Source organism: Phalacrocorax carbo, chromosome 4 (genome assembly GCF_963921805.1).
Source record: "Phalacrocorax carbo chromosome 4, bPhaCar2.1, whole genome shotgun sequence".
Lineage (NCBI taxonomy): Eukaryota > Metazoa > Chordata > Aves > Suliformes > Phalacrocoracidae > Phalacrocorax > Phalacrocorax carbo.
Genome location: NC_087516.1, coordinates 70300587 through 70328550, shown reverse-complemented (window position 1 = coordinate 70328550; position 27964 = coordinate 70300587). Strand labels below are relative to the sequence as shown.

Genomic DNA, 27964 nt, shown 5'->3' with positions numbered 1-27964 from the left:
TAGTCTAACTCATAACTGTTTATTGTAAATCACTCGGGTTTACACATCATTAATGGCAAAATAACACTGTTGAAACACCTGCTGGATGAAATACAGAATAAAGACAACTCTTTCATATTATATGGCATAATTTAAAAAACAAGGAACAGATCAAAAAAGAAACTATTAAAAAAAATTTTTTCCAGTCCTACATCTTTCCTGAAAATATCTGGGCCTGAGTCTCAGTTATCTCAAGATCCCTGCCTTGCCCAGGTCATGGAGCTGCACACAGCTGGGAAACAGGCATTCCCTCTCCAATGGGTAAGGCGGTGACCTTCTTTATAAATGAAAACCATGCCCTCTATCTTCAAAAGTGCTCCAGTGCTGACAGTACAAAGCCTCTCTCCTGCACTGGCTAACATCTAACACAAAGGGCTATATGTCCCATTAATTCCACATGCTTTTTTTTTTTTTAGTATTTTTTCTCCTCCCCCCCCCCCTTTTTTTTAAAAAAAAGTTTTAAAATTCAGAAGTTACACAACTGTCTTTATATTTTGCTCAGAAACCAATGGATGTTGCATGCAGCTGAAATGTTAATAGAGGCTCTGACTTAGATAAAGGTCAGTTTTCCAAGACCTGCTAGTCAAAGGCAGAAAAAGAAATTAAGAGGCCTCTTGTGCAAAAGGAGCTAAACTATGCATGCATCAATGGCCATGACCGATTAGAATATAACTTAGGTCTCTAAACATTGAAACCAAAGCTTTATTTGGCTTAAGACATGGTTAAGCTCTATACCTTCACAAATTACAATGTATATACAACAACAAAGGAATCATCTCAACATTGCATCAGTTGGTAATTTTGGCCTGTATAGACTAATCTTCAACACAAAAGCCTGCTCAGCAATAAATGGTTTTAATATTTAGCAAAGACTGAAGCACACTGGGCTGGCTAACAGGGCTAACAAAAAGAAGAATGCAGGTTTTCAAACTAGCATCTAACTAAATTTAGGCTGATTTTTCCCCTTGGACATCCTGTTTTTCTTTGGTGCTGTTAATGTCCATTCCATTAGTCTGTAGTTGAAACAGCACACCAGGCCCTGCCCCATGCCCCAAGAGATGCATTTCAAAAGTTTATTTGATTAATAGTAGAAACAAAAATCTCCCCTAACTGCACTTAGAAAGGGTAGTTAGTTCTTCCAACCTGCCAACGTTTACCATGAACAAGCAAATTACAATGCATTTCAGACATGAACTACAGTGACTAAAATCAAATCTCTCTCCTGTTTAACTTTAATATTAAATGATATATAACATTTTTACACTTAATAGTCTGAAGTTTGGGCATAAGACAGCTAATAAGGAAAAAAGCTAGGGCCAAATCTATTCTTGTGGAATTAATGAAGCCCAACTGATCAAAAAAAACAAACCTAATTTTACCCAGAGGAAAACAAATCCATGACAGGCATGGAGGTGTGTACACACCCACCCACCCACGTATAAGACAGTGCTGGCACAGCAAAGTGTTACTTTTCAAGCACTGCCATCTCCAGTCCTTTCCTTGCGAGCCTGAATCATCTCCTTCGGAGCCTGCTTGCGGTCGGTGACCAACCCCAACCAAAACATGAAGTCAATGAACCAGGTGGTGGGGTTGAACTTCAGGCCCAGCTCGCTGGCTGAGTAGTCAAATGGGAAGGTGTGGTGGTAGTTGTGGAAACCCTCACCTGAAAAACAGAGATGGAGTTCAAAGACCACATGCCCAGCACGTTTATGAACTTAGGAGCATGCTCTGGTGGGAACATGCTCTGTTTCTCAAGTCCTGAATCCAGCACAAGTTATGCTCTATCCCTGTCTATGGGAGACCTCTGGGGCAGACCCACAACGAACTCCATTTCAGTACTTGGGCTTTCTTCCCCAGTAAGAAGGGGCATGTCCTACCCCTTATGCTCAGGGAAGAAAACCATAAGTGCTTCAAGAGAGGAGACACACAACCAAGTAAGAAGCAGAGTCACTTACTTCTGCTGTGCTGACCCCAGCTGACAGCTGAGAAAAGAGGATTGCTACAGTGAACACATCTCTGCCCAGAGACTACATGGCATTATTTCAACATGGGCACCCCTAGTAGAACAAGAGAGCCTTCCTCTAGGATGTGCAAGCTCCAGCTTCCTCCAAGCCCTGGCTCCAAGTGGTGTCCAGTTGCAGGTACCCAAAGCCCCAGCCACAGTGAAACAGGATAGGATGTCACTCTGAGTTTGAAAAGCTCTACCCAGGGCTACAGCACTTACCAATGGCTCCCAGAGTGACAAAGGTGTTCTGCCTGGGATTGATATACTTGTCATAAGGGCGGTTGCCATACATGTGAGCAGCACTGTTGACCAGCCAGGTGACATTGAGGGAGACAGTGTACCGGAGGATGGAGGCAAGGAAGTAGGCATTCCACAGACTCTCACCCCAGAGGTACCATGGCACAAAGGTAGGGATCACAAAACACATCAGCACAACTGAACTCTTGTAATACCTGTGGGGAAAGAAAAGTATGCCATTACTGTGATGGGAATGACAGCTGGAGTAAAGTGGACTCAGATCTCTGGAGACAGAGCTCTGCCAGAAACCCCTAGCATAATCTGGGCCAGACCCATAACCAGGGCCCCAGGGAACATTTCAGATATCCACAGTCATATCATAATTTTTCCAAGTGCAAGTCAAAATGCCAAGACAACCCAAAACGCTGAAGCAGCAGGTAACACTGGAGCTGAACAGCTGAGACCCAGTCCCAAAGCAAATCTCCCAAGTTGAACACCTTTAAACCTGGGAAAGCACAGAGTTGGCTGCATACCCTGCACCTAGGGTCCAGCTCCAGGAGTGGAAAAGCCTGGGACTTGGTGTGGCATTGGCGGAGCTGTGATGCAAACATGTTCACTGCTAAGAGCCAGCAAAGACTTGCCCCATGCTCAGAAAGGAACCTGCAGCACAGAGCAGGAGGTCTTTTCTACATCACTGCTGCTGCATGAGTTCCAACAGTGGCAGCAGACCCAAAGCAGCTGCTGAGGGACCACAGGTACCCCACCAAGGGTGAGGAGAAACATCCATCTTGGCCTGGGGGACAGGTACTGCTGCTCTCCCAGCCCACTGACTGGCACAAGCCTTGTCACTCCTCTGCATATTGGACAAAATCAGTGTGCAGCACAAAACAGGGAGGGAGGAAGCTGAACTGCCTGAGAACAAACAGGAAAGCTAAAGTACAGCTAAAGCCACGTGCCCAAGCAAGGCAGGGAGCAAAGAGCTGAGAAGCAGAGACCACAGCAAGAGAAACAAAAAGAAAAATCATGCTGGGGGAATTAATCCAAGGCAAGTAGAGAAAGGGAGCCGCTCAACAAGTGGGAGGGCAACACCAGAAGTGAGGTAGGAAATAAATGACTAAATGGAGAACGGGCTAACAGTGCTCAGAATTGGAGAGAAGCAAGACAGTGCAGCTCAGGAGCCACCTACAGTGTGTCCCCAGCTCAAGAGGAAACAGGCCCCATCTTCCCCATTGAGCCCTTCCACCTCCCTGGTGCCCACATTTACTACAGCCCACAGCAATCCGAGGATATCACCAAACTGCCACATGGAACTGGAGCAGTAGGCTGAGATAAGAGGATTTTGAAGGGTGCAGAAGGAAAAGAAATGCAAAGACCCATCTTATTTGTGCCCATACGACAGGTTTAAAAGAGACCCCTGCATTTGTTGCATTTTCTGGAAGGAATAATGAAGAACAGAGTTTGGATTTACTAAACAGTTATTAAAAATTTCCATTTGCTGAAAGTTTTGTAGATAGGAAGAACTGTCAGTTTGGTATGACAAAAACAATTTTCAATTAAAACCCACAGAGGATTGGAAAAATGTTAATATTAGTAGTATTTTTGGAAGGAAAAGTTTCCATAGTTCTCATCTATAACACACCAGATAATTTATTTCATACACAAGATGATCAAAGCTAACCTCTTGCCCTGAAAATTCTTTATTCTTTTTTGGTTTTGTTGTTGTTTGGAGGTTGTCCCTCACATGCTAGGCTCCAGAAGGAGATCTGCAGCTCTCCAGCAACACCAAACATGGTGAAACGAGACCATCTCCTCAGATCTCTCACAGAACGCTTATCTTCACTTAACTGAGCCAAGGCTTTCCAAAGGAAAGAGACCCTATTCTTCACTCTGCCAAAGATAACATAATTTCCCACTTGTCTGACTGACCTCTGAACCAGGCTGTGGAAAAGATTTGCAAACCTCATCAATTTGATATCCCACAGAAAATGGAATTTTCCACTAAGTAATAACAATGGACCACGTGAGCCTTGCAAAACCAAATCGGGCAGACAAAGCAGGGAACTGAGAGATAAGAAAGCATTGTTGTAAGGAAGAAGAACTGAGAGACTGATAAAAGGGAACATCCTGCCTAGGAAGACCCTGAAAGCTGGGTGATAAAATATGAAGTCAAGGAGGGCAACTAATTAGGATGTTTATGCATGTTGATAAGAACTAAAACTGAGTGTCCTTTAGGTGAACTATCCTCATTATAATACTAGCAATCATGCCATAGGTCAGAAAGCCCCCTACTCAAATAAGCCCCTTACTCTCTGACCACACGTGGCAAATTTAAAAGGGAACTGCACCTTTAGGATGAAGTGAGAAACTAACCAATGATCAGCTGGGAGGTGACAATATTAGCTGTTACTGACACATTTAACAGTCTAAATACCTTTTAGTTTCTTGGTGTGGGGTGATAGCTTTGTGGAGTTACCACCTAGCACCCATCTTGGAGCAAATATGAAATTAATAAGATACCACTGCTCTGCGTGTATTTTGGCATTTTGCACACTGGGTGAACAAACCCGCTTTCAGAAAACAAATTCAAGGCCAGGATTTAAGTAGAGCTGGAGAAGAAAAATATTTTCCAGTCCAGAAAACTCCTTCAAAGTTCAAATCCTCTCCCACTCCAGGAAAATAAAATATGAAAACAGCTTATAAGGCACCAATTAAAACCATTCTGTGAGATACAAGAAATGCAGACTGAAGTCTTTGATGAAGACATGGGATCTCGCATCCGAACAAGCACATGACTACATTTGCTCTGTCTCCCTTTGGCTGAAACATCCACGCTGGAATGAGAAACCTCCTTATCTGGAGTTCAGGGGAACAAATGCCTTAATACATGCTTGGGGAACATCACTGCTTTCGCCATGTGAAAACTTTGTCATGAAGATACTTCACCTATGACCCTCTCACATCATATACAGGATTATTGCTCCAGTATTCACAAAAGGTAAATGTTACTGTCAGTCATGCCTGGAGCAGGTCTGTGATTTCAGCTGAAGTGATGTGGTTTTAAACTGATTGAGTGGTACCTCATCCACAGCTCACCAGCACTGCTAAATTCAGCAAAGTTAACAACCTGGCCTTAAAACAAAACATGACAAAGAAGGGTTAATTATGATTCTTACTGATCTGACCTGCCAGGTTTTCCATGCTGGAAAAAAAAAAAATCCACCAAAAAACAAACCACCAAACCCTGACACTTTAACTTTATAGAAAGGGAAAACCTGACTTTTTCTTCCCAGATAAGGGAAGGTAAATTTCAAAGTCTTAAATTCAAATCCAGATCAGAGACATTTGCTAAGACATAACTTCCCTGCAGAAAACACGTTACTACACTACACATTTGTGGCATAACCAAAGCAGTAGAGCCTGCTTCTCGTGAGATGCTGTTGTCTTGAAAAAGGTAATAACACAACCAAGAGGAGCTGCAGCAAACTGTGAGGGAGCCTTTGCAAACAGGCACTGCCAACTGAGGAACCAGCAGAAGCAACAATAAGTGGAGGGCAGTAAATTCCTCACTTCTGGAGCTGTTCTGATGCAGGGGTAATTCTGCTAGTGCATGCATTTCTCTAATGCAAAAAAGAAACTGATTTCTGGACTCAACTGACTGCTCCCCTCACCCATAAAACACTTAGAAATGAGCTTGTGTGGTTTGCCAAATTACCTGGACCAAATGCTTGCAGGCAGTCTTCTTGTGCCTAAGATACAGGTACTCACATAAAGAACAAAGCACGTTGCTTAATTCCCACCTCTTGCAGAGTGTGTAGCAAACTGAACTTGGTCTGTTCTAATTCTCAAGGAAGATAATTAATCCTGAAGAATGACAGTCTTGGGAGGGGAAGCGCTTGGTCTGCACTGACCCACAGGTGCCAAAGACGAGTTTGCAGATTGAAATGTGAACTTCTGTATTAAGGCAGTTAGTGATTACAGCATTTGCTACTACGATCAAAAGAGAAGGCCAAGATCGCAGCAACTTCTGCTGTGACTATTTTCACAGCCAGCCCTGGCTTTTTGGAAAAGCATGGGGACAAGGACAGGACTCACTGCTTGTGCAGCAGAGCCTGCAAGGACAGTCAGCAAGTGTCAGACACATAGCAATAGTGGGGGCCAAAGAGACAGCAGTCTTAATGATTGCCATCAAGGTGGCAGGGATATCTTGAGGAAGATAAGGAAAAGATAAAAATAAGGAATGAGCCATAACTAGTGAACCAGATGGAAGGCCCTCTCCACCCTGCCTCACACAAGGGCCCAATGCTCCCACTTACTTTCTTTGGAACCTGACGACAGGGTCATCCAACAGGTCAGTAAAATCCAGTTTTCTCCCCTTCTCTATGACGTCCCGGTGCTTGCGCACAAACAGCCAGCCGATGTGGGAGAAGAAGAAGCCACGGCGGGCATTATGTGGGTCTGCATCCGTCTCTGAGTACTTGTGGTGCACACGGTGGTCTCGGCTCCACTCATAAATATCATTCTGCACAGAAAGCATGCTGTGGTGAGAGGACAGAGGCTGGGTGCTGCTCCAGCATTACCACCTCCAGCTCCTTCCCCACGCAGTAACAGCAACAAGCCCCTCTCCAATGCTCCCCAAAAAAGGTTTTTGACTAAAGACATCCCAAGGAAGCCCAGCTTTGCAGTCAGCCAGCCCATCACACTGCTCCCATCAGTGACCACACAGAATGGGACATGCTCTGGGAACGAGTGACACAGACTGGACGTGGCCCAGGGCTGGAGACAGCTGGAACCTAACAGCCTTTTGGGAGTTACCATCATCAGTCTGCCCTGGTCTTGTGCCCTCCCTGGGTGTTGGCTGCCTGAGGATGGACACTGGGCTGGAGGGACCAGGTATGTACATATTTACGTTGTTATGACCCTGCAACAGGGGAGCTTGCATATTTATTTTCAGGGCACTACTGTGCAGAGGCACTCAGTTCTGGCATCCTTTTTCTAAGCTGGTTGCAGCTGGTTACCATTGACACCCTCCAAGCACAAACATAGCACTGAAAATGGGATAGAGCTTGTGGAACACTACATGTGCTTTTTCCTCACCTGAACAGGAGCAGAACTTACTCAGCCTTTTGGAGGCTTCCACAGTAAAACCATCACCTCCATTTAAATTACTGCTCTGTCTGCAGGGATGTGTACAAGAACCCAGTGTTCCAGTACTTAAAGGGTGCCTACAAGAAAGATGGAGCAGGACTCTTTATCAGGGAGTGTAGTGACAGGACGAGGGGCAGTGGTTTTAAACTGAAAGAGGGTAGGATTTAGATTAGGTATTAGAAAGAAGTTCCTTACTGTGCTGGTGGCGAGACACTGCAACAGGTTGTCCAGAAGTTGTGGATGCCCCACCCCGGAAGTGTTTAAGGCCAGGCTGGATGCGGCTTTGAGCAACCTGATCTAGTGGAAGGTATCCCTGCCCATGGCAGTGGGGTTGGAAATAGATGATCTTTAAGGTCCCTTCCAACCCAAACCATTCTATGATTAAGATATCAAAGGAGATGCGCCTATTTTGTGGGAAATCAAATCTTGCATTTCCAGCCAGGCTGGAATAAAAGTCTCAGACCCATAACATCAGCTCAGCATTGGATCCAGCTCAGATACAAGGTGATTCAGGGAATAAATAGTTAAACATTACTAATGCAATCTAGTGTAGCTCAACAAATGTTGGGGCCCGAGCCAAAACTTAGCCAGGATAATGAGGTAGCCATAGGCTGTAAGATAACAGGAACAGCCTGCACGATGACTGAAACTTGTTGCTTTGGGGGAGTCAGAAGGGCTTCAAGACAAGAAGTGCATAAACAAAGTTACACTGCAGAACTACCAAACTCCTGCCTGGAAACCACCTCATGATCCCTGAGGTTCCACACATGCAACAGCCTCACGACTGCCACTGTTGTAAGGGGCCTCAGGCAAGAATTCACTCAAGGATGTAATCTTCCCAAGCCTGATGGGGAACGTCAGGCAGGGGGATGCAAACAACCTAGCAGCTGGCATCAGTCAAAACCAAGACCAAAGGAACTAAGGACATCTCCATCTAGATAAGAGTCAGAACACCAGTTGAAGCCAACACACTGTGACAAGATTACTGGATGGGCCAACTCATGACCATATGTGGAAAAGGGACTTAAAACGCATGGATAATTAAGATGCAAGCATTATAATTAGTTCCAGGAAATCTAGTGCATATGTAAATAACTGAGCAATATAAGCTTTGTCCATCATGACTTGCGGTGTGCAAGTTAGGAGGAGCGATCTCCCTTGCAGCCAGCACTGCAATAAACATACCTGCTTTATAACTCTCCGTGAGTTATAGTTTGTTTCCGCGCCTCAAGAGCAATTTCAGTCCTGTCTCTGCTCGAGCTGTCAACAGATGTGGGTCACTGAAATACCTTATGGCTGTAAATGGGATTATGTGGATTGCAGGGAGGAAGGGATGGACCGCAGTTTCAGACTTAGATCTGTAAAGTGAGACTTTCTGAGTTTACTCAGCCAAAGGGATTTCAGCCTCCAAGTTTGCTCTGCAGGATGCACTGGCTATTGGACTAAACTGGTGGGTTTTGCAGTGGTGCCAAGCTATTAATGCAGGGCACTGTAAGCATGTACAACACTTGCAAAGCCCAGGCCACACACTCATCTATTAATTGAATTGCCAAGCACCAAAACATGGAAATGTTAGTTAATGCCCAGATCCACAACAGTGTGGACTTTAATCAGAGAATGCTTAGCGGAGTGTGCTTTCTTCTGCTATTTCCATCTTTGCACAGCCAGGGAGGTACCAAGCAGTAATACCCAAGGGAAGGAAGGGCTTGGGTTAGTTTTAGGAACAGCAGTAGCACCCACAACCGCCAACCACAGCAGCTTTGCTCCCAGCAGAACCGAGCAAACCATTTGTGGTGTCTGTGAAGCAACCACAGTGCAGCAGCCATCATGGCACTGTATATATGGTGGGACAGTTAAGGTCAGGCTAATGACAATTGTATATAACTATATTTTGTGAAACAAAAGTCCTATGCTGAAAGAATTGCAGAAATCATTGCTCTTTCTCTCAGCTACCAACATTTGAGAGAAAACACTGAGGCTGCCCGTGCTGCTGAGGGGTCTCCAGGAACAACTGCAAAAACCAGCTAAAGAATCCAGCTCAAATGCCTCCATGTCCAATTTCAGGCTTGCAAAGATGCTCTGTCTGCAAGAGCCCACAAGGGACAAGTGAAGAACTGGAAAGATCTCAGCTCTGTTGCACTCGGTTGTGCTCAGCCCTGTACTGTTGTCACGCCATGGTCATGGTGACACTGAGTGGGCTGGGGACAAGGGGAACGTTTTTCTGCAGCACTAACTCATCCAAGCCATTGAGAGGAGGCAGTGAAGATCAGCCCCTTACCAACGCTCCATTATGTCGCACCTTAACTATCCCATTGCACAAGAGAATGATGTAAACTGAGTCAAGCAAAGGAAGTCACCAAACTCCTCACAGGGAGAACAAGGGGAAATCTTTACCTTGCTGCAATCTTATTTTTTTCCTGCAGAGAAATCAAAGGCAATGAAAGCCTCTACACTGCTTCAAGTGGCTTCAGTGGGAGCATCCAGAAGACTGGAAAATGCCAAGATTAAGTAATTTAAAAATAAAACAGGGTTATGCAAGAAGCACACCTAGGAAAGGTGCTTTTTCTCAACCAGAAATAATTTTTCAAGTGAGACTATTGATCAGTTTGTCACAAGAGCACTTCATAAAATTATTTGTGGAACACCAGATAACCAGGTCAAAGCAATGATACTCTAAGAAATTGACCTGGCTTTTCATACCACAGAAAATACCTTCAGGGCTGGCAAAAAACATGATTCCCCAAATGACCTGAAAACTCAATCATTGTGTGCTTGTGGTGGTGAAAACAGACTTCAGCAGGCAATGGATGTCACGGTAATTAGGAGCAGGCTTTGGACTACTTAAAACTTAGAGTGGGTGATTTGGCCTTTTGTTTTCAAAGGGCACGAAGGTGGCTTGAAGCTACTTTGAAGTACTTCTCTACCTCAGAATCACACTATGGCCTCAGCCAAAAGCAATGTTGAGGCCAACACAGCTGAGAGCAAAACCCATAGCAACAGAGGAGCAGAATGCAATGAAATCCCAACGTGCAAGCTCACTGCAACCAGCTCAACACATTCATTTAAATTACTTACGAAAGATAAGATCGGCTGTAAAGGAGGAGGACAGTACCAGGGGGTTCTCAAAACTCAAAACAGTAATTTAACATGCTGAGCAAAGGGCTTGTAAAGCTCTGCAAGGAACTGAGCAGAACAAAGCAGCTGAAATATGGCTCAGAATAAAGGAAGGTTATAGTCAAGATGGACACATTCCCATATACAAGCAAAAACATTAAGCTCTTTGCAAGGTCTAGAGGGATTAACAAGATTAATTCTTTTCACCTTTAAAAAAGGAAAAGATAAATCAAAGATGATAAATGAACAAAAGTGGATAAAGGGACTCACAGTCAACCAAACAGACTGAAGGGAAAAAGCTGAAAACTCAAGGCACAATACACACACAGTGCTCGGTGCCACAAGGCATTACAGCAGCAAAGATAGGTTTAATGTTAGTACAGGTTCATATCTCTCTCTTGAACAGCCAAAGGAGTAACTAAATTCACACCAAGAGGATCCTGGTTCTGGGCTAACTCCTACCACCAGCTAGGTGCTACACAAACATTTTGAGATCTAACATTGCCTATCAGTAAGTAGAGAGCTAGTAACATGCTTCTTTGCAAATGTATTTGAATTTTACTGGTGAAAGTGCTGCATAAACCAGAGATAAATTAAGATTGTGAAAGGATGCCTGCTCTCCTTTCTGTAGGGAAAATCAAATCTCCAACTGCCTGGAAGGACATACAGGCTTGATTAGGCAGACATATTTGCATCAAGTTGGCCCTTACAAAAGTTTCCACATTGTCCTGTGAAGTGTGGGGCCTGACTTGTACCACAGATAGGCTGCTGGGGTGCTTAGGTCCTGATCTAGGTACACTCAACTTTGCCCTTAAGTAACTATTGCTCCTGGACTGTCTAATGCGTACTGTTACATGGGTGGTGAGAGGGGCTCTGCATCCCCGAGCCAGTAGAGTGTGTTATCAGCACGTCTTTCTGCCAGTAGTTTTTTGTTCTTTCGCTGTATCTAAGCTGAGGGGATCCCTCCACAGGGCCTAAAGCAGCCCTGTAGGCCAAGAATCTGAATGGCCAACCCCACCTGGAAAGCCATGGAGTTAGCTGCAGCCAGAAAGATCCGCAAAGGCAGCTTTGCTTTGTAGGAGCGGTGGCTCCACAGGCGATGCGCACCAGCTGTCACACCCAGAGCCGTCATCAGGAAACAGAAATATGCTGAAAGACAAAAACAAAACACAGGATGTGCCAGAGGCCAACTGCCATTATTTTTGCTTTCTTTGATGTAAAGATGACCCTTGCCCCTACCTGCTGACACCTGCAGGGTGACTCAGAAGATGAGGCTGGGCAGACAGAAGGTAAGGGTCTCAGCCCACCTCTGCCCCGCGGCCCCAGGGACACATCATTCCACTTCCACTCCTCCCCATTTAGCCAGTGTGTTTTCAGGAGAGTTTGGCAGCACTGAACCACCATGCTGTGACATGTTTACACAGTGTGCCTTCGCCAAGTACAGTGGAGTGAAAGTTCATCACTCATGTCAGAAGAGCAGCAGCAACTCTTCTAACAAGACACTGCCAGCCTCCTCCACACAGGTCCTTGCTTGAGTCCGATCTGTCAGCTAGTTTAAGAGCATCACATCCCACCCCTAAAGACACAAGTTGGGTCAGAGTTTCCAGAATAAAAATTTCTCTTATCGTCAGGAGCTCATGACTTGGTAATGAAAATGCACCAGGAAGCAGAGCATTCACCATCTCCCTCAGTTTCAGGAACTGCCTTTCCGTCACTTAATTTAAAAATTGGCCAAGTAAACTTGTTTTAAGCATTTTTTCAGATGGCCAACACAGCACGGGAGCAGGTCTGTTCCTTACTCACCACAATGGCTCCAGGCTAGGCACACAGCCCAGGCACATGCATCCTGCAGTGTACCCCCCCCCCCCCCCCCCCCTTAAAATAATACCCCCACCGACTACCATTGCAGCATCAGTACATCCCTATTACTCCTTTCAGCAGGGGCCATGCTCACACATGATCTGGCTGGTTAACCTTGCATTTCCAGGGGTAGGGTGAATGAATGGCTGGCTGGGGCAGCAGAACGAGACACTGGACCTGGGCCCACCTGCTCAAGACATATCTGTGCACTGATTTCTTCTCCTTTGATGTGCACACTGTTTTTGTCTCTAGTGTCTGTGTAATGGATGATCCATAGCCTGAGCTTTTTTTGACTTGCAACAAAAGAGAAGACTATGGGAAAGGGTTAGAACAGTGCGTTAGAGCTGTTCCTCCTCCTGGAGAGAGACCAGAGGGAAAATGGGAACAGCTAGGAGGAAAGTATTTTATAAGTCCCAAATAAACCGGACCATTTAAAACTACTCACATTCAAGCTACCCAGCTGTCATGACTCTTATGTCTCCTTCCCAAAGGTGTTGATGCCTAAAGAGTACAGGCTCATTTTACAAGTGTAAAATTAAAACAAGAGCGGATTCAAACAATAAGAGTATTACAGGACAACCTCAAATGAGTTTGCAGGGTCTGAAGCGATGTGCTCTTTAGCTAGGTCCCCCTGCCACTCTACACACAAAGGCATGTTTTGGTTAAAACAGCCTATTTCAAATACCTAGAGTTACTGGAACAAAAAGAGAAAACCCTGTCTCCAAAAGAGGGTTTTCTACTTGTGTCTGCACAACAGTCTGTACCAGCAGGGAACCCTGTTAGACATGCAGGGGCTAGAAAGGAATTCACTATCAGCTTCTCCCAGTATGCAATGTAAAACATCTATCTTTACAAAAAGAAAACAAAAACATGTATACATAGGTGGGTGTCTATTGTGTCCCTCTATCAATTCCCAAGTCACAGTGCTTGAAATTACAGCATCTAAGAGAAAATATAATGGAAAGATATTTGGTAAAATAACAGCAACCATATTTCGTGTTGATTGCCACACCTGTGGACTGAAGGAGTAAACAGACCTCCACTCCACCGGTGGATCCATCAGAACCAGATTTACCCAAACTGTTTCATATTAGGTACATGGCCCAAATTCCTGTCATCTCCTGCACAGCAAACCAAAGCTTTTCTCACAAAACACAACGGACAGCTGGAGTCAGAATGATCCTAGTAGAGATGATGCATCTCTAAAATCAGCTTTGGATACCACCACCAGAAAAGGCAGTTCTCCTTTTCAGCAGGCTGCAGTGTTCAAGCTACTTTCTGAAAAGGCTCATCTGTGCAGTTAAGTCCGGTGCACTGAAGTCTATCGCCAAATTCAGACTTCTGCCTGCTTCCTAAAGGGAGGTACAGAAATTAACTGAAAATTACGTCTTCTCTCTGCACATTATTTACAGATTTTGTTGAATTTACAGATTACTCTCAGATCAGTAAAACTGCTGACACCACAAGTACTCACACTTCAGTCACTGCCAGTCTTGCAGTTCTTGCACATGCCTTGTCAGTGCAAGGACTCAGATTTCTATGAAATTAGGGAAAACCTATCCTATCACTCTCAGTACTTGATTTTGAGCTGTGCAGAAACATCACTAAATAAGGTCTTCCAAATTGCTCAGATTACTGTAATTGTAGGAACAGATCTATGACATATAGAATACTGACATTATCCAGCTAACATAAAAATATTAAGGTTATACTCCTGAATCATTACAAGAACATATTGTCTGTGGGCTTTATGACTGGTTAACCTCATGATAGTCACAGGGGCTGAAATCTATCTTCAGCAGTCTCTTTGCTTCCTTAAAGCAGAAAGAGGGGCTTTTCTCCCCCTTCAAAGCAACAGATCATTTAGTTAACCAAGTGCTTCAACAGCTCCATCCATCTTAATCACGACTGATTGCTCAAAACCAGAATTAAAGAAAAAGTGGGTAGAACAAGACATCTGGAACATTAAGGCTGATTTCACTTTCCTTCTCTGCCCAGTGCAAGAGAGAGTCTGAGTGGCAGGTAACATACAGACTGCATGAAATAGCTGCACTGAATACGAGGGATTTATGCCACTTGCTTCAGCTCTTACAGAGCTCAGCTGAAGAGACCCTTTCCAGCCCAATCCATACCACCAGTATTGCAGCAAAATGGACAACAGTATTTTGGGTGTCTGGGGGCTGCCCAAAGAACTACATGCCACCCCATGTCCATGCCTTTGAACAGCACCTCCCAGCATCATTCCTGATTCACAAATGGGAGGAGGATTTACCTGAAACATTTCTGTAAGAGCTCTGTTGCTGCATAGGTGGTCTTGCAGACAGTATGTCTGCAGCCACCAACCATGAGCAGGCAAGCTCAGCTGTACTTCAGGACAGGGACTGACTGGTGGTGTGCCCCAGCAAAAGAAGGGAGATACCTGTTTCACAGGGGCAGCTGGAATGCTGGGCTCTCCCAATTGCCATGGTCAGGAACAAACTGGCTCTCACCTGCATGGTTCGGCAAGCAGAGAGGCAGAAAGGCCAACCAAGAACAAGCACCACACTGAGGAAATACCCTCAGAGCCTCCCAGAAACAAGCTGCCCTGATCAAATGGGGCTTTCCCATTGTCAGCCCCAGCCACTACTGCAGTGATCAAGCTAAAATGGGTGAGGCTTATACCCACACAACATGCCTATTTTTTGGCTATGCAGAGGAAGAATCATAACAGCAGGAATTTTCCTAATATAAATCCTGAGGGCTGAAACATTCCTAGAAACAAAGAAACAAATTACTCAGGAGTTTGGTGACCACAGCAGAAACAAATCCTGTACAGTGATAACAGATTTCTATGGTTCTTACAGGAATCAGGGTGCCTGAAAATATTACTCAGCCACTCATTACCAATGTATAAACAGCCAAGATGACAAATATTTGCTAGGTAAAGATAGGTCTCAAGCTTTCCTTTGCAGAATAAATTATGAACTCAAACCAAAACTCAGGCTATAAACCATTTGATTTTACATTAATTATGCACAGCTACAGTAACTACATGAGAAGAGAGCCACTACTTACCCTACCTGGCTCCTTTTTGGCAGGTAGGGAGTGTGTGCGGGGCATGAACACCTCCATGAAACACGTAATGATTACACTGCAGAGCAAAGCAGCTCAGTTAATAGTAATTTCCCCTTATACTGAAATCTCCCTTAGACCTGTAACTAAACACGTCTCCTAAGTAATAAAATGTAAAAAACCCACAGTTCTTGCAGAAAAAGGGGAAAAAAAAAAAAAGAAGGAAACATACAAGAAAAGTACCAATAAACAACCTGGAAGTCAAACAGTTAACAATACAGTTCTTTTTAATTTAGTGAGGTACATAATGTACAAAGAGAAAGCTGCTAAAATAGCCATATTAGTCTTCTGTGTGTTTTAGTGCACTAATTCTACAACTGGGCTACTTATCAAAGAAAAAAAAAAAATCACACTTAAAAGGAAACCTCACCATTTCAAACTTAACATATAGGCTGAAGACTGAGCTGTGCTATCTGTATATATTGGCTTCATGCAGGATCACAGGCCACTACAAGTACCAGAGACTGATTTCAGATCACAGATTACCACTTTGTTGAGGAAGAAATAATAGACTGGTTTTCCTCCCCATAACTGGTGCTGCAGGACTGGCAGGAATGCAGCTTGGGAGAGGGCTGTGCTGGAGCATGGCAGAGGAGGTTATCACCAGCCACTGATGATGAATGTAAAGGATGAACAGCAAGCTGACAGCATCCCCACCTGCCCAACACGCCCAGCTATGAGGCCAACAGGCATTTCCACAGGGCTGTCCTCATCAGGAGGCCAAGTCAGCCCCAGCACTGACTGCACAGAGACGGCTGCTTGGGAAACGAGAGGTATTTGAGGGATAAGGAAGATGGAGCTAGAAAATGACTGGGTGAGGACTTACTAGCCACAAGCCTGGGGATGGAGAACACAGAGCTACCAGGCAGACGGGGCCAACATCCAAGAGAGTCAGGGCATAAGAGTTCTATCAACAGTACAGCAGCCTGAGCAGGAACTCTGAAGGCACCTGACAAAAGGTTGTGTCATGCTAATACCAAAGTAAAAGAAAAAACCAAACCAAAGAGTGGAATGAAGACTTCAAGAGGAAAAAATGAAAAAGCAAAAGGTAACACAGCAGAAAAAGCTGTCTGGAGAGAGCTGGGATGAGAGAGGAAACAGACCACGCAAAGAACAGATCTATGAAAGACTGGGTTTAAGGCTGGTATTTCTGGTGTAGTAAAAAGCAAGCTAGAGCTGGGCAGCTCACAGTTTCATACTAAAGCCAGAGGGAGAGGAGGAAGATCCTTTCAAGCCATTTTCTGTTTATTCAGTTTCGTCTCACTCATGGAATGAAGGCAGCACAGAGCATCTGCTTCACTGAGCCACAGGCAGGGAGCCATCTGCCTGGCATGGAGCTAAAGTGTGCCACTGGGCTGGGAATGCATCCCAGCACTGACTCCACAGCTCAGTGGTCCGCCTTATGCCAGCAGTGGGGTTTTCCTGCAACACACAGACCCAAATGAAGCTCCTTCGCAGCATCAGCTCCCAGTTACCATGTCCAGTGTGAGAGTTCAGATCTATTCTGATAATAACATGGGTATCTGCATTAGGCACGTGTCATTCTCACATACCCCTGCACCGTCTGGATACTGTGGCATTGCATGACAAGGAGCTCAGCAGGTCTGCAGGGCCCTCTTGGGCCTTTACTCCTGCTTCTGCTGCTGTAAAATTGTTTGTTTCAAGAATTTACTCGGACCAAGAGCTGAATTACCTTCCCTAGCCCCTAGGATGGTGTGGGAATGCTGTGTGCCATACCTGCTGCTCCCCAGAGCAATAGTTAGCTTGACCTGGACAGGTGGTGGAGCCCCAAGTTTACACCATTTTAGAGGATTTCAGCTGGCTATGGTTTGCTTTGATTTGCTGTCTGCCCAAAGCAACGATTACAGGAGCTTCAGCTTATCTGAACATGCTGGCTTCAGGGCAATTCCCTAGAAACCTAGCCTCTGAACCTCCTTTTATGGTAATAATGGTCACAGATATGCCTACAGCCATCCTCAGCTATGCCCATCCAGGTGCCCATCACAGCCAGGAGGATGCCCACAGCTGTGCAGTATGGCCCAAGAGGTAGCCCATATCTCATCGCCCCACCAGCTGGATCCTTGAGCACAGGCAGATGGGCTGCAGCACCAGCCAGAGCCCCCTGCCAGGGCCTGAGCTCTACTTCCCAACACATACAAGTGTCACCCACCAACCGCTCTAACTGCCATCCCAGTTAAGACCCAAAACCCTGCAGGGAGGTTTAGGGCTTGCTGCAGGTCTGGGAGAAGCCTGAGACCTGGGTACAAGTACCTGAAACAGCAGGGCCTGTGCCAAGAGCTCTAGGCTCCACACAACTCAAACACCAAGCCCAGAGCTGCCTTTGACTGGACGGTAGACCAGAATCTGTTTCAAAGAATGATGATTTAATCCAGCAAAGCAGAGGTTAAGTGGGTTCCTCCTTGTTTCTCCCTACTCTTTCTCAAACCTGAAGGCATAATTACTCTCAAATATAGGAATTTTACTTCCTTCTTCCATCGTCTCCGACACACACACACCCACCCTGCAAGCTCTGCAAAACACAAACCATGGGTTAATGGAGTAAACTGGTGTGAAATGCCTGCACAGTGAGCAGGGGCCCCAACACATCACTCCTCTCAGCAGGTAGCATGCCGAGGAGCATCGGACAGAAGCATTTCCAACCATGAGCTCACTTGATAGAGCACAGCATAAGCAAAATGCTTCTGAACTGAAACAGTGGGAAAAGCCTTTGAGAGGGAACAAAGCCTGTGGAAAAGGACAAAACAGAACCAGTGCATGGGGACAGGGAGAGGATGCAGAAGAGACAAGATACATGAGGTTAAACTACTGTGCAAACAGGAAGCCAGTGGGTTGCTAGGCTTCCTAGTACACTGTGCCTGTGCCCAGATGCTATTTATGGGAACATGCCAGAATCAATAGGCAGAAGATTTTTATTCAACATCCTTATTAATGACCTGAAACAAAGGCAAACAGCATATTAATTACAACTGCAGATGATGCTAAATTTGGATCAGCAGTGAGAACTAAGAAACACTAAAAGATCCATTCAGAAACAGGGAAAGCAGGGGTCAAAATGAAGATCTGCCTGGATAGAAAAGCAAAGTAATGTAGTTCAGGGGGCAACAACTGCAGACAGGGATCTGCAACAAGGATGAGATGCTTGGGGAAGCAGGAGCCTGCAAGGAGGACCACCAACAGCTCACAAAAATATTCTCAGTTGCAATATGATAAGGCAGCAAGGCATCAGCTTGATTTTGAACAGCAAGCACAGAGGTATTATCTCACTGTCAGACAGAAGCAATGAAAATTATACCAGGCAAATAACTTAAAAATGGATGGAAGGCCAACAGCATAAAACATTTGAGCCATCTTTTTCATAAGAGCTCATTAACCCCATGACTGGATTTCCAGCAAACCTTTACTACACCCAGCGCCAAGCTTTTTTGAAACCTGGAGTGTCCAGGGGACTGACCTCTTATGAAGATATGGGGAGATATTGCCACAGTTTGTAGCTACCTCACAGGCATCACGAAATCATTTTCTGCTCTAAGTGGTTGCTTATATTGGAGCAGACCTCTCCCCCAAATAATTTCAACTCTGTTGTATGCTGAATATCAAAATTAGAACCTCTTCTGTTCCTGAAACCTGGCACCACATTAGAAACATAGTATGTATTCACTGTTTGTGAATCCAGCAGATTCCAGACTGCTTTTGACTTTTATCTGGTTATTAAAAAAAAAAACCAGATCAACAAAAACAAGAAGCCCAGCAAGCACTAGGTTCACTCTGCACATCTGAACAGATAATGCTAGCTCCTGAAAGAGGCGAGATGACCAGACATCCTTCTTAGGCACGGATTACAAGAAGACATTGTGTCGGACAGCAACTATCTGCACATTACCAATGTGAAACATAACCTACAGAACAGAATAATGTCACACGACCTTTCCCATGGGGTGGCAACCCATGGAGCCTAGCACTGACTCGCACTCAGTGCCTGCAACCCCTGCCTGTGCAGGGGTGGTGAGCAGAGGAAGGATAGCAGGGCTGGGAGTGGGGAAGAGAATCAGTCCTTGCCAGTCCCACTGCTGGCATCTCTCTCCTACATGGCCAAAAACCACACAGCCCCTTACAGAAGTAAGGAATCTGGACACTACATTCAACCATAGCAAAATGACTGCTGTGAACCTGACACAAGCCTGGAGAGCTGTCATCCTTGCAGTTTGGTCTAGGTGAGTTGTACCAAACAGATCCCACCACAGCTCCATTTTCCAAACAAACTTTGGGACTAGGCAAGTTTTATGAACTTTTGAGCTTTTTTGCATGTTACAAAATGCAACAAATGCTTTTCTGGTCCTGATGCAGAAAATCACTGACTCAGAATCAAACAATTACAAATTTTACTTACGTCAGCCAGCAGGGGGATGTACTACATCAAGTGCCAGGAAGCAGGACAGGAACTCCCAAACCACCTCTGTCTCACCAGTACCACTGATGGGGAAAAAAACCATGGGGGAAAGTGCTTGGTGACTCCAAACAAGACAGGCGACATACCTTACGAGATCAGAACAGCGGCTCACCTAGCCCAATACTCTTTCTCAACAGGGATAAGAGGAGTTGTATTCAGAGGAGGAAAAAGAAAAATTAAAAGGGGAAAAAAGACAACACAGCCCAGTTGCAGTAGCAGTGCTTGCACACTGGTGGACTTCAAGATGTGGCATTTTGCAGAGAGTATGTGCAATGTAATTACCAGCTGGAGGCTGTCCCAGAATTGTTATCACACTTGCTCTTACCAGGAGGGTGACAGATCTTGGATCAAGATAGCCAGCAAGGGTCAGGGTCTTGGTTTTATGTCTTGTTCCAAGGACATCAGCCCCATTTACTCCTGGGCTGACACAAAGCCCAAAGCAGAGATCTCAGAACAATCTTTATGAGCATTGCTCTCTCCTAGGACTGGCGACTATCACTGACAACTATAGCCCTAATACAGATTTTGGCAGCTGCTGGCCTCAACTCAGCAGGTAGGGGAACCCCAGCTGGGGCTGCTAGGTCCCTCTTCAGACTGCTGAGTGCTTCCTCTCTCTCCGCAGCACCCCGTGCAGTGGAGGCTCTGGCCAGCAAAGAAAGCCAGGAGCACCAACAATAAAACACGGATCAGAAAAACATCCAGAGCGCTCACTGTAGTGAGAAACAGGGTAGAAGAAATCTGCATAGTCCAGCCACAAAAAACAGACCCTGTTTGAACCTCTTGTCAGAGTCCATCTGATTTCTGGTTGTGTTTGCCTTTCTCCCAACCTCTCTCTCACAGTCTCTGCCCACCACCGCTTCCTGCCAGCCTGTGATGCAAAGCCCTGCTCACAACCAACATGCAACATTATTTTTTTTATCTGCTCAGGGAGCTGTTCCTTGAGTGGTGTCTGCAGCTTTCAGTTGCTATCATGGAAAAACCTTTGCACTCCTACTGCCATCATTTTGAGGACAGCTTCAGAAGCATACAGCACCCTGGTTCTGGTGGAGGTCTCACTGCTGGGTGATGACATTCCCAACACTGTTCAGCCTACATCTGATGCGTTCCCAGCCTCAGGTGGGTGCGCTTGAAGTTACATTCAGCAAAGGCTTATACATTTTCGTATATACGCTATGTCTCTAGCAGCTCAAGGATCAAGAGGGAAGATCCTATGGATACAGGAGGGAGTAATTTCTTAAGACATGAATTCTAGCGACACTACTGGCTGGGAAAACACATCTTTTGCTTGGGGAAGAAAAATGAACACACACACAAGGGCTGTGCTTCACCTGTAGACACCTGTTACCTCTTCAACAGTTGGGCAGCTGGAAGCAACTGACCTTAATGCTGTTGCATGACGAAGACATCTTGTGACATGACACCATTTGGTGGAAATACTCTCTCCACAGCTGGAGTAGCCAGCAAAGTCTCAGGCAAACCTGTGTGTGACAACACCTAGCAAGAAATTTTCACCTCAGCACAGGCTATTATTTTCATCCTTGTATGTAAAGGGATACCACAGCTTGACTTATTTGTATAAATAACTATTTGAGGATTAAAAATAACAGGGATGGACATGCAACATGTGTCCATTTCCACACCAGCATTTTACCTCTGCTTATTCAGCCAGATCAAAATTGCTTGCTAGGGAGTTTTAATAACTGAACACATAAAACCCAAGGTCTTCCATCAGGTTACAAGAACTGCATGAGAAATACAGCAAGTTGCTCAAGCACAAAGCAAGCATCACAAAGCTGACTGGTTGCCATAAATATGTAACACTTCTGTATCTTAAGGTTAGGATTTTTCCCTTTCTAAAAATTAAATTATTTCTGCGTATCCTGCATCTGCCTTCTCTTCCTCACTTGCAGGTTTTTGCTGTTATTCAGTGGCAGGTTTAGGACTAATGAACCACATCAGCTAATCTGACCAAACCAGGGAAAGCATTTTCAGTAGTGTTGAGTGGTGCCTAACTCCATTCCCGCTGAAATTCAGAGCAGCACTACCATCCACTTCAGTAGCTGCACCATGCTTGGCATCTTCTGAATGCCTCAGAGATCCTCCACTTCACTATGCACACAGACGGCAGCAGAAGATTCTCTCCTGATTCAACATCAGGGCTCAGACCAGAAATGCAGCCAATAATTTCTTGGTACCTGGTTCCACAATGGTTTTTTGCACTATCATTAGATAACACCAAGTTTTGGGACATATTTTCTTGAAATGCCATGTCTGCCCTGAGAAAGGAAAGCCAAATTAGACTGACACTTGGTCTACCCAAACATCTCATTTAAAAATGCTGGTTGATGTCATGCACTGCATTGGTGGGAGGGCCAGGGTCAACATGCAGCATTATTAGACCTAGATTACATATCAAGTCTTCAGTATACATCCCTACTTCTGTCACCCTCCATGGCAACCTTGGAGATCTCCTCCTCCACAGCAGAGAGATGTGAGGAACAGTAACACAGCACTTAGTCCACATCATCCTACCAAAAAAGCCTTATTTCCTGACCTGGAACTACATCTACTAAGGAAAAAGAATTTTTCCACCTTAGTCCCTAAATTGCTGACAAGATGAAATATTGAATTAGTGCTCTGGCCCTGGGGTCTCTGGGAAGGAAACACCCCTGCTAGCAGAGTCAGTTGACCAGTCCACTGTTTACTGAGCCCTGCTAACTATCAAAGGGTAGTATCAAAAGCACCTTGGGCTGGATTCAAACTAGCAACTGAGAATCAAAAAGCACCAGCGTGCAGCAGCACCAATTCCCTGAGCTGCCCACCATACAGCACATGCCAGCTTTCATGAGGAGCCGTGCATTCCTGTAAAGACCAAACGTGTGAAATCTCAGGCCAAGAAGCAGGTTCATCTAAAATTAGATCTACACATTCTCTGAGCTACTCTAAATTGAGCCCAGAGAGAAAGAGATAAGAGGAAGCACATCAAAGGCAAAGGGGAAATGGAGTTTTAGGGCTGCAGAGAAGGTAAGTTCAGACGAGGCCCTTCTCCTGCCCCCCTGTACCACAGTGGAAGAGCTCCAGGAGAAGCCATCTGTCACATCCTCTTGGCCCTGCCATCACCAGCTCATGAAATCCAGGCTGTCCCTGCTTGGATGCACATGTCTGCATATGCATTTTCAGGAACATTCCCCAGAGCCAGCCCTTTTGGCTAAGTATACAAAAGACTTTATTCCAGTTGGAATAGCAGAAACGTTCACATTGACAACTGCAGCCAATGTGACATAAAATAAAGCCAATAGAGCAATGGAAATCGTGGCTGACAGCAAGTATTCCAGCGAATGCTAAAATTCCCCTAGGAAGCAAATTCCAATTCCTTGAACTCACCAGCAACTGAAGATTACCTTAATATGTCAAATGGTTTATATATATTTTTAGATCAAAATAGAAGGCTGGAAGATGCTCTGGTTTCTCTGAAATTTTTGATGCTTACATGTAGCCTCTCTCAGCTGAGCTGAATCCTGCGTTATCACAAAACCATTGGCAGTTCTCTCCCAGTTACCTCACTGCTGTTCTCAATCCACACCCTGGGTAGGGCTCTGGTGGTTTTTAAAATGGCTTTGCAAATGCCAAGAAAGAATTAATGCCAATTTTGTCTTTTTTTCAAGAATGGAGCAAAGAAATACTGTGGTTAAGCCATCAGCATGGCACTCCAGAGCCCTGCATTCAAGCAGGCAGCTCTGCCCCAAGGAAGAAGGATTAGTTATTTAGCACCTCTGCCTAACACTAGCCAAAGCTTGCCCTGTATGCAGCTGGGTACACAGTGGGCAACTGGCTTCATCCCACCATCACACTGTGCATGCTGGCAAGACCACTCAAAGCACAGAGCCAGGGAACAGCAGCTTCTTGGCTATTAGAAACAAAGACGTGGTGTGCTACATACTTGTGATCTGGGCAAACTGAAAACTTACACTCTTAGGCATGGGGCACAGGAAAGGAGCAGGGCTCAGGAGGGAGCGATCCCCTTCTGAAATTCTGGGCCTCCAGGCACGATTCCCTGGGGAGGCAGCAGCACCTTTGTCCCAGCTCCCTGCTGAATGGGATCCATTGTGCAGGACAGACCCTGAGCTGACCTAGTGCCATCCCAGGCCAGCCAGAGGCTGCTGAAGCCCACAACTGCTTTCCCTCCACCCCACCTGCTGGCAGGGCTGAGAACCTATTTCCAGTCTTTCCCATCAGCATATGCTTTTTCTGCTCTGCTCAAGTACTTCTCTGCATGAGCTGCAGATCTTCTGCATCCCAGCTCCTCCACCTCCGTTTCTGAAGAACATGAAATAAGCCTCAGAAACACCTTGTCTCACCCTGGCCTCAAGCTTCTCTCCAAGCCCTCAAACGTCAAGGAGGGCACAGTGAACCTGTATGTCCACCCCAGCCCTGGACTGCAGCAACTGCTGGTTAAAGCAGCACAAACCCCTTACGAATACCTTCTCCCTTGCATCTAAAATGCCACCTAAGGGGCTGTGCAGATGTCCCTTCACAGATCCAGCTGTGTGGCCTGGTTCACAGGAGACATTCTGTGAACTACTTCAGATGCAGAGGGCAGGGTAGGAGCACCCAAACACTGCAACCCCTTCCACTGACACAGAAGGCATTACAGTGAGCCTGGGTTGGTGAGGACAGGAAACACTGAAAAACACAAAGTCAGCCAAAGAGCCAGGCAAAGAAAGAGACCAGCCAAGAACTCCCCCATTTGCCAAGGCCAGGTTATTTTATTCTGAGCTGCTCAGAACATCATCTGAGAAGCCAGTGGCCAAAAATGGGTTTAGAAAGATCATCATTTCAGTCTCCCTCCAGAAATCCCTATCCTCCTGGTGCTGAGGTCCCTGCACAAGAGGGGTGGCACACACGATTCCTGACACCAGCATCTGACAAAGAGCCCTCCCCTCTCATATCAGCCTTGCTTTACTTAGCACAGTAATTGTTAATATTTCAGCTCTCCATTGGGCAGCACATTTTATTGTTAGCCTACACGGTAAAAATAAAATCTGATTGCAAGAAATTGCTTGGCTTCAATTATAACATCAGTGTTAATTACAAGTGCAACTGTAATTGCAGGGAGGGAAGGTGGAGTGGCAGTAATGAGGATGCATACTACGTTCTGGTAGGTGAGACAACATTTTCCAGCCCAGCCCTCCCAGGGAAGAGAGCAATGCTTTTGCCTCCTTGACAGCAGTTGCAGCAATCCCAAGCAAGCAGGTCATACAGCTCTGGCTTGTGGCAACTCCTGGAGAAGAGGCATCTGATCTGCTCCCAGTCCCTTGAGACTTCCTCTGATGCTGACAAAACCCTGGCTGACATGTTCCCTTTACTTGGAGCAAAGTCCATTCCGACTCATCCATGGAAACTCCTCAGAGCTGCCATCCCCACTTCCACATGTAACTAAAAGACAAAAAACTAGTGCCACAAATCTCTGTTGCCCCTGCAGAGCCTGCCTGCACCACCTCCGCAGCCAGCAGCCTAGGGCTGGAGGAGGCATCTCATGCTTCCATGACCCTTGGCTGGGCTTCTGTGTTTTTCATACAGCCAGCTCTGGTGATGCCAAACCTCCCCTGCTCTTTCCTTCACGGGACTGCTTCAGAGGGACACCTCTCCCTACCCCCTGATGTCAGGGGGCAGCCCAGAAGCCAACAAACTCTGTCAAATTCAGTAGGAGTAGAGACAAGGTTTTCTACCTTTCAGCTTGCATCCAGCTTTCATCTTTGTCCTCATCACGCAGGTATTTGAGGTTCTTCTGGTTTGGCTGGAGCACAGCTCAGAGCAGCCAAGAGTCCAGCAGTCTGCTTCATGCCAGGTGAACATCCCACTGCCTAACATGAAGAGCTTCACTACTCACTCACCTATTTCCACTGCCCAGCTGCAAGAATTATTAGGAGTGCCTTGAACCCACCTCCTGAGAACAACAGGACCAAAGGGCCACCACATGCATCCAGGGCTCAGCTTGCACATGCTCTATACCCACACAGACATTAGATTTTTCTTCTCCATTCCTTTATTGTGTTCACAGTGACATGCAGCATGCAAAACAGAGTGAAACAAAACAGAGCACCACCAATGCACTGGGGATGAAATCAACGTGGGGAACAAAAATACATACTTACAGCTGAACATTGTGAAGTTCACAGGCAAGACCTTATGGAATCATCTCCGGCAACAGTTAAAACAAGAGTGAACACTGCAGAAGGGGAAACATCAGACGGGCAGGAATGACCTCTAAATAACAGAAGTTTTCATCAAATGTCTCCATTTCATGTCTGTGAGACAGGGACAGTATTTCCACTCTATCCACAGAGGTATGAACTGGAACTTCCTTGGAGCTAGGAAGCTATTTACTGCCATCTGTGCAGACTGTCTAACAGTGTGCACAGAAATGGTCAAGAACTTAAACCAGTTAATAACCAAAAAGCCAGCAGATGGCACTCAAGAATATGAAAGACTTCTGAAATGTGCAAGACCAATAAAACTTGCATCTGCAGTGCACAACAGCAACATGTGCCTCATTACATAGAGGCGCTACCAGAAGGGCTGAAAAAGAGGTGATGATCTCAGTGGTGCCCTCCAGGCACCACAGTAACCCAAACTACTAAGACCACAATTGCTTTAGTCCCTCTTATTGAAGGGATCCAGGAAGCAGGATTTGAATCCAGACCTGTGCCTGGGAGCAGCTTGCGTTTTGGCGGGGATGCAGTTAGGCAGCACCGCCGCTCCGTCTGTGCTCTCAGACAGCCAGCGCTTGAGCACAGGGGAAAGCTGTGGGTAAGCATGGCACAGGGCCCGCCATGGCTGAACATGATCAATCTGGCATTCTCAAGAGCACTAAAATATCTCCTAAATGCTGCTAAAATAACAGCAACAAGTTTCCCCTCCCATATAAGCACCATTAGAGCAAGGCCATCCTCATCCCTGATCCCACGCTCTAGCAAGGCATAGCAGTGTGTGAACTGACACCTACTCAACTATCAGGCAGCTCTGCAAAACACATCCAGATGATACAGGGTTTCTGAATGGCCATGTCTGTGCCAGTTTTTAAAGTTGTTAATACTAGTAATGCTCAGCAGCCTGAAAGAATAGGTTTAAAACAGGTAAACAGCTTAATCTTTTGTGGGGTTTTCCTATTTCCTATAAGGCTACTTTAAGTGCTTTCCAACAGGCCCTCTGTAAAGGCTAAAAAGCACCTTTTTCCAAACAAAATCTGATACTCTTACATATCACATGATCCCCCAGAATGGCAGTTTTCTCTATATGGGGATTTCAGAGTTTTTTTGCTTTTCTTTCCTAACCCAAAGATAAGCTCGCTGGGACTACAACAGGATGGAGCTGGCTGGAGCAAAGAGGTTCCTGGCTAAGAAGCATCATTTAATGGCCCATTACAAACTTAAGAGGATGAGCTGCACACAGAGTTTCCTACCAAGTGGTCTGTGGAAGGAAGTGCAGCATGTCCAGCCCACAAGGGCTACTGGTGAACCACAGCCACATTCACAGCCTCAGCTGGTCACAAGGACCCCTTTGCACAAGTTCATTCCTGAGGAACCTGCATGCCTGGCCCAGCCAGCAGAGACATCACGCCATTCCCTGGTCTCTGGCCCCACTAACAATGATGTGTTCCCACCCTGCTTTGGTTCCCGATGCAAGTCTGCAGAGAATGGTGATCCTTTCCCTTCAAACATCTCTACAGGGCGTGCTAAGCACCGGGAGCTCAAAGCCCTGCAAAAGCAGGTGGAAAAAGAGAGACCTGAAGGGGAAGGTCCATGTACCAGCTCCCCGGGACCTGGGCTGCACCATGCTCTGGGCTTTGGAGGATGGCCGGTGAACCCTGCCAAACCTGCCATCCATGCCCAGCAAGCCTACTAGTGGGACTGGGGACAGAGAAGACTCGAGTCACGTTTCCTCTACAGTTCCCACCCCTTTCCAAGGCTGGGAACACAGAGTGC

The 27964-nt window shown here is 45.8% G+C and overlaps 1 protein-coding gene across 2 annotated transcripts in view; it reads right to left on the bottom strand.

The window, feature by feature from the left end:
- SCD5 (stearoyl-CoA desaturase 5) overlaps positions 1-27964 on the bottom strand; it is a 31844-nt gene continuing 3880 nt past the window's right edge. For both annotated transcript variants that reach the window (XM_064450425.1, XM_064450427.1), the window contains 4 exons: positions 11559-11689; positions 6595-6800; positions 2264-2496; positions 1-1702 (listed from right to left, as the gene is read on the bottom strand). In XM_064450425.1, coding sequence (XP_064306495.1) covers positions 1512-1702; positions 2264-2496; positions 6595-6800; positions 11559-11689 — 761 coding nt within the window. In that variant the 3' untranslated portion in view covers positions 1-1511. The remainder of the gene's footprint in view (positions 1703-2263; positions 2497-6594; positions 6801-11558; positions 11690-27964) is intronic.